Consider the following 22,479-nt stretch of genomic DNA (forward strand, 5'->3'; position numbering starts at 1 on the left):
ATTTAAATAATATTTCACTTAACATTATCATATTGATACTTTTTTCTATTAAGTATTTAAAACAATCAATAATATACCCTTTGTATGTATTCTTATTAATTGTTTTCATCATTATATGTCTTATCATATATAGGATTAAAGATTAAATCACCATTGTAAACAAAAAAGAAATTCATGACAGAACGTGAGCAAAGCAAAGATTTTCTTGCAATTGGGAGCTTTAATTTCGAGTTGAATAAAAATGAAACGCCCGTCAGGTATAATAATATTCTAACAAACATAAAACGATTAGATTTTTGTAAACTTAACAGCAACTTAGGAAACACTTGAATTAATTTTTACAGTTACGAAAATTCGTTCTTTAGTTAATTCGTACCATTGGTATGTTTTGTTCCAAAATTCGTTCTTAAGTTACTTCGGACCATTGATATGTGTTGTTTTCCTCCTATGTCAAATCTCTTTTTGAGACTAGCACATTAAGCTTTTAAATTATGCCGTATATAACTGCTTCATTGATTTCGAAAAATGTAATCACACCAATGTGGATGGAGGAAGCTACCATGTCCTATTTTGTCCACAATTTTTTGCTAATTACACGCGATATTTTCGTCTCAAAAGAGATAAACTAAATTTTGCATGACTTAAATTTCTCTTGTCTCAGGAGTGTCTTTTCTTGAGAACAAGGAACATTTACTAGCGAAATTGGAGAAGTTTGCCTCAGTAATTATCGTCTTTATTTTCGTATGTTGTCACTGTGTGTTCTTCACATGGTAAATATCGTGATGAAGGGCGCTAATTATTGCATAAGAGACAAGCGAATTTTTAGCAAGCGATATGATAATTATCTTAAAACATCTTAAGGGAGAAATTTCGCATGTATTAAATTTCACCAGTCTCTCAAACGATAATTAGTGCCTTTCAATCAGGCCTCGACAAATCCATCCGCCCGCTAGCATTTTCGAGTAAAAGTTTGGGTCGGGCGAGTAAAAAATTGATCAGGGCGAGTTCGATTCTCCAGATCCAAATGATGTTTCTCTAAATATTTAATATAAATGAATTTATTCAGTAAAATATCAAACAGATGCCATTTCATTCGTTATACTGTCAACCGAAAACGGGAAACTGACCTTATGACTAAGTATAAAACTTTACCTAATGCGTATGATGAATAAATTCCGTAATGCCAGCAGCATTCAACAATGTTTTATACAGTAATGTTTTATGGTTGATATTTTATTGGAAACAATGGAATGGAAAAAGTATTCAGGCTATATTGAAGATTATTTAATAAAAGAATAAAAGTATTATAAACATTATTGAACAATATATAATTGAATACAGCCAATTATACCAATATAGACCAGTGATTAGTCAATTTTTTGTTTGATTTTTACAAATTTGTCCGTCAAAATGCAGGGCAAGTTTATTTTAAGATGGGCAAGTAAATTTGGAGGTCCACTTGCCCTGAAGGGCGGGTGGCCCAAAAAAATTCATCGAGTCCTGTCAATGCAGTATTTATCGTGTGAGGAACACACAACATATGGAAAATAAGACGATAATTATGGAGTTGAAATTGTTATAATTGTGTGTAAGTGTCCCTGGTCTATTGAAAAGGCGAACATTATCGCTTTTAAGAGCCTAGCAAAATTTTGAGTAGTGTTGTTGACAGACAAAATTACCCTTTTTCTTCATATTGAAGCAAATATCTACTACATTAACGCCTGTAGCCCTAAAAGATTATTAAGGCCCTGCATGTAGGGCATCCAATGTTTTGTGTCTTTAGGAGTTTTGTATGATCCACATTGACTTTGCCTTTGGAAGGGTTGTTATTATGTTTCTATATGAATTGGGATTAACTTATCAAAGTAAAAGCCTTTTCAGTTGTAAATTGAAATAAATTATAAATAAATATGTGCAATTAATATTTGGATAGGATTATTAAATACATCTTTTTGATCACTTCATTTGAAATCAGATTTTATATTGACTTTTCTTAGTGTGTTATATAGATAATAATTTGAGTAAAGCATTTTCTCAGATCCTTATAAAACTGAGAAAAGTAAGTTTTATTTCAAAAGTTTGATAACACTTAGTTCAACAGTATTTATTTAGAAATAAACTTTTGTAGTCTATCTAACTACTCTTTGAAAATTATATGGAGTTAGTGCAACCAATTTGAACTATTAGATTGAAAAAGTTAAACAATTGAAATATGAATTTAATAATGTTTGTGTATGAATATCTATTTCCAGGCTAAACATATGCTGTAAAGAATCTTTTATGTGGTAGCTTATACAGAAAGGGGACTGGAACCATAAAGATGTTGGTGGAGAGATACCGCCCTATATTGTACTTACAGTACTTGCTACTGTTTGTTGATCTCTTCATGAACTCATTCATAGAATTACTTAGATTTGAAAATGTTATTCTCCTAGTTCTACTTGTGTAAGTTATAGTTTGAAATCATTTTTGATTATGACAGTATTATAAATGTTAATGCATATATTGTACTTTAAAGAAGTGCAGAAAGATCTTTTATCAAAGTAACCTTTTATGTTAAAATGATTGAAAATATATCTTTTCTTCATTTAAGATATTATATGCCTGGATATTGTTTACCAAAATTTAATTTTGTTGTAAGCATTGTATTAATAAGCAGACCATTTGCAAATAAAAGTTCTATAACTCATTCTTTATCTGTGTCCTTAAAATGAAAAACTATTCAGTATTCACAGTAAAAGAAATACTGCTATTATATTGATATTAATTTTAACTATGATATTGAAGTTACAAATTGTTAGAAAGCTATCCAAACTTTTAAATGCTTATCCCAAAATAGTATTCTAGTTACTTCCGAAGACTTTCCGATTTTTTAAGAGATTTTAGTAAACATTTATATTCTGTTGTTAAATTAAAGAAAAAATAGTGTCAAATGAGTTAGTACATGTTTTTGATTGATTGATTGATTGATTGATTATATACAATAAATTATGTTTATCAAACTTTATTGTAAATGTAACCATTGAAGAAATGTATTATTTTTGTTTGCAGGATTCAGGACGTGTGTATATTGTTTGCAGCAATTGTAGTCTTCCTGTTATTCTTCAACACATTCATATTTCAAGCAGGTCTTGTTAACATTCTCGTTAACAAGTTTCGTGTGCCAATCACTGTCATCTTTATCTATTTCTCCCTGTGCGTGGGACTTCATGTCTGGTATATGGTGAGTATGCTGAAAATCAGACTTGAGTTAAAAATTGAAAATTTACTAATTTTACTTTATGAAATATTGCTACATGTGTATAGACAGTCTTTCAGACATACAGTTAGTATTTCTGACATAAAAATGTGTATCTTTTTTTTTAAAGCTTACACTGCAAAATTTGTGTAATAGACTTTTTAACTTGCATTTCTTTGAATTGGAAATTGTCTATTGTTATTGTTAAAATGTTTAATCCTATAATTGAGCTATCATCAGACTGGAGGTTAGTTCAGGCAGGTCTGACCTTTTTGAATCTTTCTCCACTTGCATTCAAGTAGTCAAAATGTTCTGTTGATTCAAACATGAAGTGCAGGTTTTTTTATTGCAACACATATTTTGCCTCTTTGTCAGTGTCAGTTATGCATACAAAATTGTAGCATGCCAAGTTTTATTTTTTAACACATCATATCATAAAATTACTTGTTACCAAATAAACTCCAATAGTTAACTGGCATGATATAAATGTTTGATCTCTATGTCTGTCTGCATTTGCATGGTAATCCAAACTGAACAATCTTTTGTAGTATGAACATTGCATGTACATTGCATATTGTATTATCAATGTTGAACTTTTATCTTCTCAACTTATCCAGCATGAAATAAAACAGCAGAAAAAAAAACAAGAACATGAAACATGCTTGTTAGAGAATAAGGAAAAATTGCATTAAGAGAATGGTTTGTTTTTTTCGGCTTCATGAAATTTCTCAATTTTGAAATTTCCATCTTAAAATTGAAAAAGTAACAGAAAAAAGGATTATTCGTCCTTTCTTTTTCTATTATAATAAAGACTCTATATATATTTACTGGAATAGATATTAATACATGTATAAATTTTATAAGGTACCAATGCATTTATCAGGACTGTTGCCTGATTAATATCTGTCTGTACATAGTGCAAATTAACATATACTAATTTATTATATAAGATGTATATTAAGTTTGTTTTTGTTACATGGTAGTTGACACTACAGGTAACACATTATTGTCACTTGTCTAGTTGATCTGATGCCTGACTTACCATTTTTGAGTTGCGTCATGACAAAACCAACCTAATGTGTTTGCGACCAGCATGGATCCAGACCAGCCTGCGTGTCCGTGCAGTCTGATCAGGATCCACGCTGTTCGCTATCAGTTTCTCTATTTGTAATAGAGTTTGTTAGCGAACAGCATGGATCCTGATCAGACTGCGCTGATGCGCAGGCTGGTCTGGATCCATGCTGGTCGCAAACCCATTATGTTGGTTTTGTCATGAAGCGGCTCATTTGTTTCAGAAAATGTACATTTCATTTTTAGTATGACTATAAGATGAATAGGGAAAGCTTTTGTACTTACCATGGCATCACCGTTGCTGTCACTGTGGGTATCTCCAAAACTTCTGAAGAGAATTGGTTTAGACTTCACATGCTTGTTCTTCATGATTATCTAAATTAGGCATGGGTTCGATAGATACATTTCCCGTTTTCTAACTATCAGGCTCTGAGAATAATGCTGTCTCTTGTTTATAATGGAAAATAGCTAATTTATTCAGCCTTTTTGATACTCCTTATATACCAGTAATCAGCAAATGACTAGTGTGCCAGATTCATGTTCACTGTCATGAAATTTCAGAAAGTGATTTTTTATAGGAATAAAGTGTGAAGTGAACAAATTACATATTTTTAACTTGAAGAAGCTTCTTGTGTGTAAAAATATACTCATGTAGCCTTAAGTCTGTTAATTAAGGATAGTAATTGGGTGATAAAAATTGTGAATGTTTTGCATAATAAGATAATTATGTTAAACATTGTGTAGATTGCAATTATATTCGATTTTTTTCCTACTCAAATGGATAAAAGGCATGCAGCTTCAGTGCTTGGTCAATACTATTAAACATTTCTAGCAATATTGGTGTAATAGTTTTGTAAGATTATAAGTAAAATTAGCTGCAGAGACCTCTTTCTTAGCATAATATCAACAATTCATTATTGACACATTTAATTGGAAACATACTATTATGTCCAAGGTCTTTCAAAAATTTAGTGCAAAGGCATTTCTTAGAGTAGTGCATTTTTTTAAGATGGCAAAGAAGAAAAATTAAAACTAGTGCAGAGAATTTTCTCAACCTTAGCCTGATTAAAGATATTAAAATTTTTAATGAATTGATGATAGGTGTCAGCATTCTACTTTATGAGTTATCTGCCCCTGAATGTAAATTGTTTACCCTTTTAGGTCATTTTCAAGTGTTCAAGAAAATTACCTTTGCCATTTAATATTTTTATTCTTTGCCTTAAAAAAAACATTTTTAGTAACTCCTCAAAACGTCTTGAAGATTGAAGAACCTCAAGATAATGTGTCATACAAAAATGGTAAGTCAGGCAGACAACTTGATGTAACTGTTGTATTAAAAACTTTCCGTTCAAAAACATTAGTTGACAGTGAACTTGTTAAAGCTTTATAAACATGTACTATATTCCTTGTTTACGTTGTATGAAAATTGGAAATAAATTTTGCTTTTCATAAAAAGTTGATTTGTCTTTATAAAGACAAAGTAACACTGGCAAAATTAGCCTTCAAGAAATGTTGGTGTAAAAATGGGTTGATGTATATTTAAATTTCTTTAACATGAACTGAACTGAAACATGCAAACCAAATTTTTTAAACATTAAAAAAAAAAACACATTTTTTAATTTTATTAGGAGAATATGCTACTTATTCTGTCACATGACTGCATAGCCAACAGTTTTTTTGATTGGTTGAATTTACCATGTTTGCATGTTTTTTGCAGTAATATTAAGTACCAGTAGTTTATGTTTCACTAGTGTATGTTGTGAATTATTATGGTGTAAAGCACCAAGCAATATTCAAACATTGAAACTACTTTTTGTATCTGCAAAATCTGTGAAACTAGCTAGAACACTGCCATTGACATTGTGTATATGCAACTTAAGTCAATATATACTATAAAACAAGGTTTAGTTCCTTGGTTTTCAGTATTCATGGTATTGTGAATGGTTTTAGCTGCATTTTATTTGTTATTTGTGTTTTCCTTAAAACCAAGTCTTTGGTAAAATTATCTAATCTTCATGCCAGATTCAAGGTATTATGCTTCATGATTAAATTGATACTTCTTTGAACAATATGTTTTGAAGAGCATAAAATTTAATTTTCCATACCATCATTTGTTGCCATATGTTCCAAGAATATTAGGGCTATTATTTGGTATTGAAGTCAGCAACCACTCATGATATTTGCTTGTTAAGTCACAAACTTATTTGAGTGCATAATATAAGATCAATTTTAAGGCCTATAACTTAAGCATGGATTTTAACATAATTTGTGCCTTTTTAAACTTAAAAAATTCTTGGTTAAAGTTTTGCCTGCAACATGAAACTTCAAAACTACTGAAGGTATTCACTTGAAACTTAAAACAAGCCTTCGATATCATAATTGGAGGTCACTATCTAAGACCCATAACTCTAGATATATTCTTACTGAATTATGGCCATTTTGAAACTTTAAAAAAATCTTGGTTAAAGTTTTACATGCAACATCATTCTTAAAAACTACTTGCAATAAAATGCATGTCTTTGGGATCATAATTGGAGATCACTGTCCAAGGTCCATAACTCTGGCATTGATTTCAAATAAAATAAGGTCTTTTGTGGACTTAACAAATTCTATGGTCATTATCTAAGATGCATAACTATGTCATGTACATAATTTGTATTTTAGCAGATGAAATCTTCCTCTATGTTAATTTTAACATGATCCAGGCTCTTGTTTTACTAAAAAGGACAAAAAATAGTCAAGCATGCTTTCCTACTGACAGCTCTTGTTTATGATGTTTGTACAAATGCCTGTCATAGTTATTTATAGACTTATCAATTAAAAATTGATTTAAATTTCCACTTAATATAGATTTCCTGATTTGCCTGCTTTTAAATGATATTGCAGTATATTCAGTTATTTACGCTTACATGTTATGGCTATTCAATTGTAACTCCAGCCTCCAATCCCTTTGGAAGGGCATAATAGTGGGGTAAATGAGTTTTACTTTCCCTTGGTTCCTGCACTGCCAGGTTGATGAATTGGTTTTGTTTTGATGCCAAAGTGACAGAGGATATGGCAGGGATTTAACCATCTGACTGTTTCCTGCAGGGCAGGCCCATTTCCTGTGCTTTGAGAATACAAAAGTCAAAGTCCCTGCTATTATCCAGGATTTGGGGCCATGGTTACAATTGATGCATCACCTTTAGTTTTTGTATTATTTTTTATTTCACGATGAATGAATATCATAAATTATTTGGCTTTTCCATGTTAGGTTCAGTTAATGTATATTTTTAATATACATTGACCTTCCTTACAAGCTTGATGTTTTGCTGTAGCTTAGATATACTGCCCCAAAAATTTAAGACAATTACGGTTTGCCTGGGAAGCTTGTTCTGTGTTTTGTGTACAAACTGAAGCACACATTCAGTAGAAACAGACTAGATTTTTCTATGTTAAGAATCGTGATATCCAGTTAGTTTATGGAAGGTTGATTGTTTTACTAAGATGGCTGTTTGTACCTCAAATAATGCATGAAGCTGGGGTAATCTCATTAAAGTCATATCTTAACTGACGTTCCACTACCTTTTGCTTAGAATAGCATAAGGAAACAGAGCAAAAAAAGAAAAAGTTAAGCCAAAAAGACCATCACAATTTTAGTGCCACATAAAACACATCCAAAATTAGTGACAGTATATCACACACTGGAATTATACTAGACCTATCAAACCATACTTTTATATACAGCCTTAACATTTTAGTTCATTAGGGTGGTGTCTTATTCTATTTATCATATGTAATAACAATTTATAAACATGTACTTATCTGTACTAACTACTTATCTGTGTGTGATCTAACATGGCAGCAGTAACATTGATAATAAAATCTTTGTTTATTTTAAATGACATAATTATGTTTTTCAATTGTTTTTTAGACTGGACGTTGGAATGATCCAGATGCCTATATTTGGAACAATGATGGTCTCAGGGCATTATTCATTATTCAAAGAACAGGTAAAACGAATGTTTAAAACACATTATTAAAACAATCATATTCTTGTGCCAACAATTTTCAAATTGAAGTAAAAGATAGAAGATATCTAAGTTATTTCAACATTAAATTTCAATGTTTCATGTGATCTTAAAATGACTTAAAATTGTTACATAGAAATGAAAAAAAAGAGGCTTTTAATTGGGCTGTAACTTTCATTCATTTCTACTGTTGTCTTCTAATTACTGTGACATTACCAATAATCATTCAACAATTTTATATCAGTACATTTTAATAGATTAAGATTCATTCTTTCAATTTCAGCGGCAGTATTTTATTACTACTTCTATAAACGGACATGTTTGAAGTTAGGAGATCCGAGATTCTATCAGGATTCAGACTGGATCAAGAAAGAGTTTGAAAAAAGACGATAGTGTTGATAGAATAGGAGATTAAAGCTAGCAGTAATAGATAGAGACTTTTAATGCAGCATCAATTAGTGTTAATTTGTAACTTTAATGTGCTAGCCAGGTTTTTAGGCTGTGAAAAAGAATGACTTGCAAGTTGCCACATGAGGTAGCGTTTTTGTTGGTTTAACCATACAAGATATGCCTTCAATACATATCAGTGAGGATATTACACAAATTTTGCTGCCAAGTATTATAAAATGTTAAACAATGGAATTTATTATGACAGATATAATAATGCTTATTTACTATGATATTTGTCAATTTTATAATGTTCAGATGCCATAAAAAAACTTGATGCATGACTTATGAATGATTGTTAAATAGTTTCTGGAATCTGCTTTGGGTCACATTAGGTGCAAGTTTTTATAGCTACTTGCAACAAAACAAATTGATCAGAAATGCCTTATGAAGTTATGACAATCTTTCTTTAAAAAAAAAATATCTGAGCCATTTCAGTGGAGAAGATCTGGTAGCATAATTTTAGACATTGTTGGCTTTTCGTTGTTTAAAGTGACATTATGCTCATATTTTCATTGTCAAGTTCAGCTGAGTTGACTTTATATTTCAAAAGATTGACTGTTTAAATGATGTTTGACCAACAAATTATATTGGAAAATGTTTAGGATAAAATTTAAAATCTGCCTAAAATATAAAAAGACTGCCCCACTCTTTTTATAAATTGAACGTTACAGGTAGATTCTAAATGATATTTACTGAAATTGCGTCCGAATCCGGTGGTTATTTATTGTTTATGCAAAGTAAATTATTAAATCAAATGAATGATGGCAAAATGAAAATTTATTTTGACTCTCATCTGTTCACTCACAATATACCTTTAGATGGGCATAATGTCTGATGGTGAATCTCTGAGTTTTTTCCCCAACACTATTCCTTTCTTAAACTAGATACTTTAGTTTTTCCTTTCTTAAACTAGATACCTTAGTTTTAAGTTGAGTTTTTCAAATTTGAAATATACATGTATATGCAAGACTGACAATGTTAACTTTTAGATTAAAATTATATTATTGCATATTCAGTCAAAAGATGATCCTTTGATTTTTTTTACACTGAATGTATGTACAGTGCCTGTAAGTTTAACACTTTTTAATGTCTATTTTACAAGAGTTTTAGAATTATTCTTTAGAGTTGAAAAGAAATTCAAAGATTGTATTTATTTGAAACATACTGTTGTCATTTTCAGTTTGAAATTAAGGTATACTAATTTTAGTAAAGTAAAATATTTGCAGCTTGTAAATAGAATTCTATTTCTTCTTTCAATAGCACTACAGATATAATGTTATTATCACTATATTTTCTAGTAATTTTGTCAAATTATTATTCTTATGATATTTAGTTTGCCATAATATCTGTGATAGTTTATTTTTTCCGTCCTTGCATGTGCCTGTTTAACACATATCTGAATTTGTCATATTTAAAGACTAAGAAATTTTTTAGAGACAAATGTTTACATTTTGATTGGGAACATAATTATGTTTTTTTAAGTTTTCTTTCTTGAAAAATAAGTTTGCCCAAAAATTAAGATTAATCTCAAAACTCGGTTCTAAAAAAAATCAAATATACATGTCAGGAAGACGTACACTATGTGTAGGCTGGAACAACAATGACATCTTGACCGTGGGAACCAAGATGACATTGACGTATAATCATATCAACGTCACTACCGCTTTACTTGTATATTATTGTGATAATAAAAAAGATAGAAACAAGACACAATGCCAAGTTTATATATCTATACCCCACAGTACATGTAACATGTATATAATTATACTTTAAAACGATTATTTATAAACAAACACTGTTTAGTTTAATGTGGTTTCTATCTAAGTGATATACATGTATGATAATTTCATATCATGTTTTCATTATGCTAGTTGTAGGTTTAAGGTTACAGGAAACACTGCCATGAAACTTTCAAAATCATTTTTATTTCACAGATTGACTTTCAATGCCTTTAGATTTTGTATGCTGAATCCAGTTCATTACTGATTTTCAAATTTGAATGTTAAAATTTAGCGTACTATTAAGAGAAAAGAAGACTGTGCTAAAGTGAAAGCTGATATCTTTACTGCAAGGCAAAGACCTATGGTCCTCATAGTTTGAAACAATTTGCCATTAGCTGCATACTGTTATTTTCTCTATGACTATATATATAAATATATATATAATATATATAAGAAATTATGTTGCTTTTATTACATTTGTAGATATGTGAATTGTTTGTAAATAAAGAGTTGTATATTAAAATGTGTAAATTAGCATAAGCCTCTATGTTTATAATTGAATTTAGTAATTTATTAATAAAAGGACTAATCACAATGTGTTGTTCTATAATATACTGGTTTACTCGAAAGGCCTTCCTGACTATTTTTAGCTCAGCTTTTTTCAAAGAAAAAAAATATAGAGGTATTGTTGCACATCAGTGTTCCTGTTGCCATCCTCCAAACTATATTGTAAGTTTGTAGTATACAGTCTTCATACTTGGCCACAACAACCCTTGAGACAAGACCTTAAGTAGATCAGACTAAACTTGACCTTCATTCATAAATGACCTTGACTGTCAAGGTCAAATGTCTAAATTTTGCTTGATGTTTGCTATATGTTTCTACAACTTTTAGTTATTTTTGAATGGATTGTCTTATCTCTGGCGGCATGTAGCTTTAAGACACAACATTCCTTATGTTAAGACCTTCATATATATCAAACTTAATTTACCTTGGCTCATTTATGACCTTGATTGTTAAATCATTGTGTTTTTACTGATTTTTGCTATAATTGACTTAACTAGGTAATGAATAAATGGATTATCTTCATGTTTGGACAAAACATCCTTTTGTACAAGACCTTAAAGGTTAAACTGACCTTGATCTTGAGGTTTATATGACCTTGATTGTCATTGTCAAATTATTGAATTTTGGTTAATTGTCAAAATTGTGTACTATTTTTTTTTTAAAAACAAACTTGCTACCATATTTGAAAAAATTTAATGTGGCCTTTACCTTTAAACTGACTTGCCAAAGGTCAAATTAGAAGGTTTTCTTGTTTGTCGTAAAATATTTTTTATTTGTTTTTAAAATTTTCAACTTCATTTAGACAATCCTTTTTTAAAGGTAAGGCCCTTTGTATTAACAAAACTCAAAAATTTACCTTGAACTTATTATGGCCCTTTTACCCCCTAAAACAAAAAAATACTGAAAATAAAAGATGTTACCTTTTACCTTTAATTTGACCTTGACCACATGATTTTATGAAAATTTTCCCCATTTTATCCCACAGCATAGATTTGGACAATGTGCACAGTTTATCAGCTGACCTAGATTTTGATGAAGTGAAAATCTTGTGAACTTTGATATCACCAGACACAGATAATTTGACAGTGACCTATTTTATTGTCTTTTAATGTACAGCTTTGAAATTTAGACCATGTGCACAGTTCTAGATGTAAAATGGAACATTGAAAATTATTGAAATGATTCATACTTGGATAAAAATATTTTTTTAAATGTTTAAACCTTTTATTTTTTTTGTTTTAAGAAAAATTAAAAAGTCTGCAAAAAGTGCTGAGAGATGAAGATCTTTTTGGTGGCAATGAGTCTGTTGCTTGTTGTTCATCATTATCCATAATTTCTTTCAACAACATCACCACCCTAACTACTTGGTAGATTGTAATCAAACTTTCTCTGGTGATCTTCCAAAGCTATATAAAAATGCAATCTTTAACAAAAGTATGCTCCAAATTTCTAATAACTAGAGTTTTGATATTTGGCATGAAATTCATCTACCAATAAATCTCTACCAACTTTGTTCAGATTGAAGCCTTGGGTTCAAAATTGGCTCTACCATATGGTGTGGTGTCATGAATTTTCCATATAAGTATATACAGTAAAATATCTTTTAAAAAAAATCTTCTTTAAGACCACAATAGCTAGAGTTTAGATATTTGGCATGGTCTATAGTTAACCTTTACATTAAAGGTCTGAGAATAAACTTGGTGTTGCCCTGAGGAGTCATGGATTTTCCATATGTGTTTATTGTAAAAACTTTAAAAAAATCACTCCTTTGAACACACAAATGCCAGAGCTTAGATATTTGGTAAGAAACATTTTCTTTCAGACCTCTGCCAGGGTTGTTTAAATTACACCTTTTTATAAGCCCGAAAGAATTTCGGGCATATGTTATACCCCCTGGCGTCCGTCTGTTAGCAATTTGGTTTCCAGAGCATAACTTAAGTTCCATTTGGCCCACAATATTCAAACTATTGTCCATATTGGGTAGAAGACTCCTTTTGGTTTTGGGATCACAAGATCAAAGGTCAAGGTCACTATTACCTTAAAACTGAAATCAGTTTCCGGAGCATAACTTAAGTTCCATTTGGCCCACAATATTCAAACTTGGTAGGATGATTGTCCATATTGGGTAGAAGACCCCTAATGATTTTGGGGTCACAAGGTCAAGGTCACTATTACCCTAAAACTGAAATCAGTTTCTGGAGCATAACTAAAGTTCCATTTGGCTTACAATATTCAAACTTCATAGGATGATTGTCCATATTAGGTAAAAGACCCCTATTGATTTTGGGGTCACAAGGTCAAAGGTCAAAGTCACTATTACATTAAAACTGAAATAAGTTTCCGGAGAATAACTTTAGTTCCATTTGGCCAACAGTGTTCAAACTTCATAGGATGATTGTCAATATTGGGTAGAGGACCCCTATTGGTTTTGGGGTTACAAGGTCAAAGGTCAAGGTCTTTATTACATTAAAACTGAAAACAGTTCTTGGAGCATAACTTAAGTTCCATTGGGCCCACAATATTCAAACTTCATAGGATGATTGTCCATATTGGGTAAAAGACCCCTATTGATTTGTGGGTCACAAGGTCAAAGGTCAAGGTCACTATTACATTAAAAATGAAAATGGTTTCTGCTCAATAACTGAAGTATTAATCAACCTACAGCTGTAAACTTTTATAGGATGAACAGCCAAGTCCAATACATGACCCCTATTAATTTTAGGGTCATAAGGTCATAGGTCAGGGTCACAATGATCTTTACATTGAAAATTGAGGTTTCTGAAGCATAACATATGTTCCATTTGGCCCACAGTGTTCAAACTTTATAGGATGATTGTCAATATTGGGTAGAAAACCCCTATTGATTTTGGGACACAAGGTCAATGGTCAATGTCATTGTTACCTTTAAACTGAAAACAGAAGAGTGCTTTTTGAAGCAGGTAATACTTTATTCAATTCCCATGTCTTACAAATGCTTCATCCTTACCAAAAAAAAGAGAACATTTTCGGCCATATAATGCTCCACCTAGCGGTGCTCTTCAGGTTCATATATGTATTGTACATTTTTTGTTCTGAAGACTAAAAGGCTAGAGCTTAGATATTTGGCATGACCTTGAAATAAGGGAATAAGTAGATCTGAAGGAATTCAGATCTATAATCACTGTAACCATCAGCCTTCATTGCCAAAGAAACTTCTTTAAAAACAAATTATTCTACTTTCAAACAAATACATTTCTCCAACATGAAAAGACATTAGGAGGGGATGGATATGTTAACCTGGCTCTTGAGAATAGCCCTTAGGTCTTATTTGAATGAGCAATATGTGTGTGGCTTCCATAACAACCATTGACTTTTCATAACTCCAAGTGATTTCCATAGAAACAATTGACTTCCCATAGCAACCAGTGCTTTCCATAGCAATCATTTACTTTTCTTTACAACCAGTGAATTCCATAGCAATCATTGACTTCCTATAAAATCTAATATTTTCCATAGCAACTATTAACTTTCCTTTACAACTAGTGACTGCCATAGCAACCACTGACTTTCTTTAGAAATCAGTGATTTTCACAGAAACTGTTAACTTTCTACAGCAACTATAGTGACTTTCATAGCAACAACTGACTATCCAAAGCAATTATTTTCTTCCATAGCAAACTATGACTTTCCATAACAACAGAGATTATTTAAATTGTTATATATAGTAAAATTCTGTTATATTGTGTACATTCGAATCACATGATATTTATTCAGCTAGAGGTGAGCTTTAAAGGGACTCCAATGAGCTTTTTGGCATGATGGGACTGAAAATATTTTTTCCAGATAAATGTACCATTTGATGTAGGTTTAGACCACTAATTTTTGTGCAAAATTTCAGATCATTCGTGCACTTCGCTTTTCCAGAATAATTATTGAAATTGAACAAAATGACGCAAAATGAATAGCATTTAAACGCTTTCCACTCAAATAGGTTAAGAAAAGCGTAAAAATATGACTTTCAATTTATTTCAAAGTATATTTCTTAACTATCTTTGCATATATTTCTGTTTAAAGTGCCTCAACTCATTCATGTAAGAAATTCAAATATTATGTTTTCAGGCTTTTAAACCATAGTGGAGTCCCTTTAAATAATTAGGAATGGTTGCCCTCTACATATGATGTTATGGTTCCAGGACCTAGGTAGGGCTCAGGGCATAAAAAGTAATTTATACTAGACATTTGACATCAAACATAACTTTTTGTAAAGTAACAATTTAATTGGCCTCAACGTTTAGGTTACATAGCTTACATGATACCTAAAGACACATTTACTCAGCATTGGGGATTTATGGCTTCCCATGAGTAATGTCATGGTAGCTTGCATTTTGTGTAGTGTTCAGTGTTATTTTTTAAAAAAAGTATTTTGGATTAAGAAGCAGAGTTCACGAAGCATTATTAATTGTTTCGAAAATATTTACTATCCCGTAGAATTGTGGGAGACGACAGCGACATGTTATATATTCTTTAGTTATTTATACTAGTCCACCCACAAGGCAGTTGATTTCCTGTAAAATTGTCAAGCGCAATTGTTCACGTTTTTTCGCAATATCGACTTATTTATAGTATTGATACGGGAAGTGTTGGTTTATATTCATAAAAGAGTAAATACCGCGTTATAATCATGCCGAAAAATAAAGGTAAATGAAGGAGACAAACTTGTGTATGTTAGAATTGCCCTTTAAGTTAACAGTGAGTAAGAACTGAATACTTTTGTATACCAAGATAATTTTGATAATTTTTTACACAGCATATGGGTAGATGGTGATAGATTTTTATACAACATATTGTTAGATGGAAATTGATTTATCGTTTATAAGTGTTTAAGAGAAGATTACTGTTTCAGTAGATAAGCTAGTTTTACTCTGATTTTTATATGTTAGGGAAATAGTGAAAATCAAATCCATTTTCTGTTTCTTAGAGAAGTGACTAGTAGTTTATTATTTGCCAAACGGTTTTGTTCATTAAAATTTAGCAACAATTTCTGCATTTGCCAAAAGGAATTCTCCAGATGAATGTGATTTTCAAATTAATTATGAAAGACTATTTATTTTAATGGTATCTGTGTATTCTCTGCGTTACACCTCCAGGACGTATTTGTAAAATATCGAACAAAATGTTTCATTTAATGCTTGAGATATATTTTGTTCACACAGAAAACATACATGTATCTATCTGAGCCGTCCGGTTAGCTCAATAGGTAGAGTGTTGGACTGTGGCGACCCTGGGCGGGTTCAATTCCCGGATGGCGCAGGTCGCAAACAGGACGTTTCGGCCCCAAACCAAATCGGCCCCAGTAGAAAAATCGGCCCCTGGACGTTTCGGCCCTTTTCCGCGAGACGTTTCGGCCCTACTATAATGTATATAGTACAGACAATTAATTAACAACAATTGATTTAATTACAATTAAACAATTATGACCCTTAAATTCTTTAAATAACTATTTATTATCTTTTGATCTCTTGAACCATTTAGATATCTATTTAGATAAAAGGTGTAACAAACAATAAAGGCAGGTTAATCCTTAATTTATAAAACAAACCACTAAAACTTCTTGATTAAGAAAGTTAATTACAATTATTCCTTAGAAAACATTATTTTTTTATCTTAATTAAACTATAGGCCTACGTATTTTTTTCAAGGTGTAACTAATTAACTGTTTATAGCTTTATGTAAGTAATATCAGAGAAAACTTCAAAAGATTAAAAAAAACGGTTTGCTATAATCTCCTGATAATATTTTTAATTATTATTGTTATTAGATAATGATAGATGCTAGATGTTAAAAAAGTGATTGAATGAAAGACTGAAACCAAATCATAAATGCACAGGTCTGCTATATATTTATTAATTAGTTCAATCAAACAATGTTGACAGTGACAAAAGAATTATAGATATTATGGCTTTTGTTTTCTTTTCATTGTAAAATTACATGACCGGATATTTCGATTTTCACGTGCATGAACAACTAACTTTCCTTACCTGATAATTAAATGTGTTAGATTTTTCAATATCAAGGAAATAATTACGAGTAGCTATTTATTATGAGATATACATAAACATTGAAGTTAACATTAAATGCAACATGTATCTAATCGTTGATGGTTTTGGTAAAGATTTAATCTTTTACGTAAAATATATAAGACTTTATATAATATGTAAATCTTTCAAGGTACTTGGAAATTGGCGTTCCACTTCATGAAAATTGTCATTTATGATTATTATAACTATGAAATTTTAATATACCGGTTTAAAACACAGTACTTATTATGGGGCCGATTTGGTAAAGGGCCGAAACGTCTGGGGCCGAAACGTCTTGGGTAATTTGGGGCCGATACGTCTTGGGGCCGAAACGTCTCGAAATCCGCAGGTCACTTTCGTTGTGATTGATCATGAAATCCTTTCTACAGTCATTCGCACTTTACCTCTGCTCTGGCATGTACAGAAGTTTCAGTTTCTTGTGAAAGTGAAGACCAACTAGTACTGGTAAACTGCTTGAAAGTCTGTCCAGGAACTTATCATTTATGCAGTGGTTGAACTGTGCTCTTGTGAATTCAATGTGGCGTACTGTCGTGATCCAGATTGAAAACTACCAACACCACCACCATTCAAATTTCCAACATATCTATCCATTCTAGATATGTAATATTAAAAGTTGTTTAATATGTCAAGCGGACAATGTAAAAATATAACAAGATTCGCCGCATGGTAAATGACCTAATACAGGGCTTCCACTAGGAATTTTTTTTAGGAAGTCAGGACTTCCTTTCAAGGAATTTTGGAAGTCATGAGGTAAATTTCTGGAAGTCAGTTGTTCTTACGCGTATAATTTTCATGTTTCAATGTTTGATTTATAGTATGGGATGATACAAGTAAAAGCAATTATTTTAATCACAAGATTCTGAAAATGTCATTCCTTTTAATGTTTCAAGTTCAAAGTATCTTTACATGATTGTTGGGTAAATATTTTCAATAGAAGTAAGAACATTACCCTAACAAGGACTGTATTGTTGTTATTTAAGGACAGTGGTAACCGTGTAGAACCCTTCAGTGATAACATTCAAATAATTGCTCATTGGTATAACAAAAAAAAACAATATTTCCAGAAAACTTTTAATTCTTTAATCAATCATGGTACAAGTAGATTCTGAAATGTGTATGATGGGTTCTTCTTTTTCTACCTCTGGATCAGTACCATACATGTCTCATGTGATCAGCCTGCACAGCATTTTTGTGGTCCTTGGATTCATTGTGTTTTAAAAGGGTGGATCTCTGTAGATTTTCTGAAATAAAAAAAAACATGACATCCTTTAGCATTGTTATATTTCTTATTTGTAAAATAAAAATTGTTGTTTAAATATCTCTTGTGTTTAAAATTATTTACTACAGTACCGAACACAATTTCTGTGTATCAAATGAATCATAACACAATAACAACCCAAAATGGTTAGATTTAATCAGGCTTGTAAATTGAAAGTTTTATGAAAATAATTTCAAACACCGTTCTTGACCAAATTATTTTTTTTAATTACGTTTTTGAGATACGCCAAATTGCAGAAGTGAGCGTTGAGACATTTTGAGAGTGGGTAGGGAAAAAGATTTTTCAATGTAACGTTGCTTCTCATAATTAGCGAGTGAAAAAAATATATAATCAAATCAACATCTATACAGTAGAATGTGTGAAAATAAAACGTCTTTAACTTAAAAAAGGAAAAAAAATCAAAAGACAAAAACACGCTTTCGCCGACTCGGCAAACTTTCGGATACATTCAAAACTTACCGATGCACACAATAATGAATAAATCATTTTATCTAATTAAAGTAAAAACAGATACCTACCACAGTTTATGTCAATTAACTATCCATTATCCGTACAAAACAAACAATTAATCCAATCACTTTGTTTTCACGCTTATCAAGGTCATAAATCAACACTCGCTAATTTGTCACGCGCCAGGTGCATTCGCATAATTTCACCCATCGCTGTCATGTCAACCATTCAATTCAGGGGGCGGAGTTAAATAAATAATCCAATCGTACGCCAGGAAAGTGAGAAAAGGTCGGAAAATGGTCGTGGCGTACGTCGAGGCTTACGATTTTCGCCGTATTCCTAAATTTTTGGAAGTCAGCGGTACGTCATTGATCTTAATTTTCGGCGTACAGATACGATTTTCGGGCGTAATTTACGGCCGTACGTCCGTTAACGGAAGCCCTGCTAATATTCGGCTGGTGATTGGCGGCATGCCTCTTTAATGAGATCCAAGGACTCTCTAGTCTTTTGAACTTTCTTTGACTTTTAGTAACACTTTTCCCCATCCTATCCCAAATTCTTAATAAATAACCTTTAAACCTTATATCTATTGTCATTTTAGGAAAGGGAGGTAAAAATCGTAGGAGAGGAAAGAATGAGAATGAAAAAGAAAAGAGAGAATTGGTGTTTAAAGATGACGGTCAAGGTAATTATACTTTTACCTATGCTATTGTGTATTGTCTTGAAGATTATTTTTGATAATGCTAGCCTTTAAAACGAAAATTTATTCTTAAATTCATAGTGTCATAATTTTTTTAAATGTCTAATTGTTCAAAGAATAATAGATGTTTTTATTACTATCATTTAATAGTTTTGAGTCTTGAGATATGATTACTATTCCATTTTTTTTCCTGTGACCAATACTTTAACCTTTCTTTAAATGGTATTATGATTTTTTATTAGAATATGCTCAAGTAACAAAGATGCTTGGCAATGGGAGATTAGAAGCAATGTGTTTCGATGGTGTTAAAAGGTTATGTCACATAAGAGGGAAGCTGAGGAAAAAAGTAAAGTTTTATTTCTTCTAATAGGATAGGGTGTTCAAAAAGCCTTTAAAAATTCAAGTTCTCATATTGACCAATGCAATGAAAGTGTATGAATTATCTTTCTCTGTAATGAATATCTAGACAAGTGTACTTATTTAGCTTCACTTTTGTGAAGGAAATGGACAGCTACATTTGTATCCTAGTCACTTAAACATCTGCAGTGATGTTCAAGTAATCTGGACCATATCAGTCAAACCTAAATAATTTTCTGCACAACCCATCTTTTCAAAGACTCTGAGGAGTTTGTTTAAAACTTTGAATACTCAGATGATAGCCTTTATTTTCACTTAATTTAAAATTTGAAAAATGGTTTTGGTACCAACCAACTCACAACACCCCTGTGCCTTGATACTGTGAAAAAGACAAAGAAATTATCTGCCAACAAATATATACAGGTTTTGATTTTTTTTCCAGGTATGGATAAATTCTGGGGATATTATTCTGTTAGGTTTGAGAGATTATCAAGATGCCAAGGCCGATGTGATATTGAAATATACACCTGATGAGGCTAGAAATCTGAAAACATATGGCGAATTGCCAGAATCAGGTATGTGGAGAACTGTTTAACTTAAGCAACAAATTGTAACTTGCATTTTGAAATTGTTTGGCTTAATTCTTGATAATAAGTTCATTTTTGCATGGTTCATTTATTTTATTTCTCCATAAATAAAAGTCAAGAGCAAATTTATGTATTACCTCGGGACGGTCCGAACCCATGCCAAAGTTTAGCGCTAAATTATTTCATTGTCATCATTTCCCATAGATTGCTTTTGTACTATCTCTAATTCTCTTTGATATTTATTCTTTGCATGGTAAAGTTCATACAGTAATTGTTTTCAATGTATAGTAATTTAATGTTATATTTTGTTTTACAGCTCGTATTAATGAGAACGTTGATGACGGTGACAATGAAGGTGACTACATCACATTCGATGACTTTGATGGATCAGATGATGAAATCGATGATGTACGTTTTTATTTTGTTTACTTGCTTACAGATTAGTTATGTTTTAATGTTACAATTATGAAACCAAGCTTACTCAACCAACCTGTAATAACATAAGGTAGGGAAGTCTATGATCATGTGGTTAATGTTGCCGATAAGAATCCATTTGACCCCTACTGCTGTGGCCTGTGGGTTTGAATCCCACCAAGGTTATTGTAATAGTTCATGTGCGGAAGCTATCCATGTAGATTATGGTAAGGTCAGCGGTTCTATTTTTGCATGAAAACTGATGGTCATCCGAGGATCCCCTCTGTCAGTAAAGCTGGAAAGTGGCCCTATGGCTTTAATAGTGTTTGATGAATGCCATTTTAAAGGGTAAAAAGCTATATCTCGTGAAAAAAAATTGACAGTAGAATTATATTGTTTTGGTAATCTTAAGGTCTATTCTCCAAAGATTTGTAGCATAGAATGTCTGTAATTTAACACGCATGAATTATGTATGTAAACAGAATAAAATGTTAGGCAATAAAATATGCTTATATTTTAACTAGAATTTTAACCATGATTTTGTGCATGTGTCAGTCATTCTTCAGGAAATATACAAATGTTTTTCTTTCATACAATAAGTATTTTTTTTTTTCAAAATATAAATAACTCTTAAATCAGATGTATAGCTTTATACACTTTAAGATCATCAAGGAGAAAGTTAATTCAGCGAACCGTGAATTCAAGAGTTCTGAGTACAAGTCGCAGTAGTTTGAAACTTTTTTTGCAGAGGGGATATATAGGGATATATAAAGCAAACTTGAAAATAAAAACAAACAGATAAAAAACTTTGATAGTATTCTTGTTGAGTTGACCTATATCATGAAGTAATTATGTTGACAGAAGGCATACTTACTGGCAATACCCTTTCCCCTTTCCCTGAATTCTTATAAACTCACCCTGCAAGGTGCACTGTTACGTTTTAAATGACAATTTCAAAATGATAAAATTTTACAGATTATAGTAAAAACTGACGTGACAACATGTGTTGCTATATACTTGTGTGGTTGGCCTGTGTTGCTTAGCCACCATCACATTCACTTAATTTGAATCCAATAATACTCTGTGAATAAGCAGAAATATGTGAATATAACTCATCATTTCATTTAAAATGCAAACATAATTTTACTATTTCAGATATGACAAACATACAATATTGTGTCATTGTGTATGAATGCAGTGAAAAAGAGTGCTTGGAAAATCAGGAACATTTTGTACATAAGACAGGACAATGTTTATTAAAATTTTTAGAAGACTTGAAATAAGTCTTCCTAGTGTAGAGTCTTTCAGATGCTGGCAATGGTCAAGTGGTCAATAAAGTGGGACGTCTTATTGTGTAAATCACAAAACTTTATCTTGTGTGTAAAGAATTTATCAGGGAAAGAAAAAGGATTAATCTTAAATAAGTAAAAATACCTGTTGATTAAAATGAAAACAGGAAAATATTAAAACTCTATTTGAATATTTATATATTTATTGCACTTGTTACAAGCAAGTGATATTTTTCATTTGAGATACTCATATATGTCAATAATTAAAA

The 22,479-nt window shown here is 31.3% G+C and overlaps 2 protein-coding genes across 2 annotated transcripts; both read left to right on the forward strand.

The window, feature by feature from the left end:
* The first annotated feature begins 140 nt into the window (after nucleotides 1–140).
* Nucleotides 141–11,085, forward strand: LOC132756037 (transmembrane protein 138-like). Its single transcript, XM_060747001.1, has 5 exons — nucleotides 141–257; nucleotides 2,253–2,445; nucleotides 3,052–3,223; nucleotides 8,223–8,301; nucleotides 8,603–11,085. The coding sequence occupies exons 2-5, from the start codon at nucleotides 2,321–2,323 to the stop codon at nucleotides 8,710–8,712; spliced, it is 486 nt and encodes a 161-aa protein (XP_060602984.1). The 5' UTR covers nucleotides 141–257; nucleotides 2,253–2,320; the 3' UTR covers nucleotides 8,713–11,085.
* A 4,487-nt stretch (nucleotides 11,086–15,572) lies between these two features.
* LOC132756038 (eukaryotic translation initiation factor 1A, X-chromosomal-like) lies at nucleotides 15,573–22,328 on the forward strand. The gene is made up of 6 exons (XM_060747002.1): nucleotides 15,573–15,733; nucleotides 19,465–19,548; nucleotides 19,806–19,909; nucleotides 20,363–20,495; nucleotides 20,824–20,915; nucleotides 22,077–22,328. The coding sequence occupies exons 1-6, from the start codon at nucleotides 15,718–15,720 to the stop codon at nucleotides 22,080–22,082; spliced, it is 435 nt and encodes a 144-aa protein (XP_060602985.1). The 5' UTR covers nucleotides 15,573–15,717; the 3' UTR covers nucleotides 22,083–22,328.
* Nucleotides 22,329–22,479: the final 151 nt, after the last annotated feature.

This window comes from Ruditapes philippinarum, unplaced genomic scaffold (assembly GCF_026571515.1).
Source record: "Ruditapes philippinarum isolate M1 unplaced genomic scaffold, ASM2657151v2 ctg509_1_1_1_1, whole genome shotgun sequence".
Lineage (NCBI taxonomy): Eukaryota > Metazoa > Mollusca > Bivalvia > Venerida > Veneridae > Ruditapes > Ruditapes philippinarum.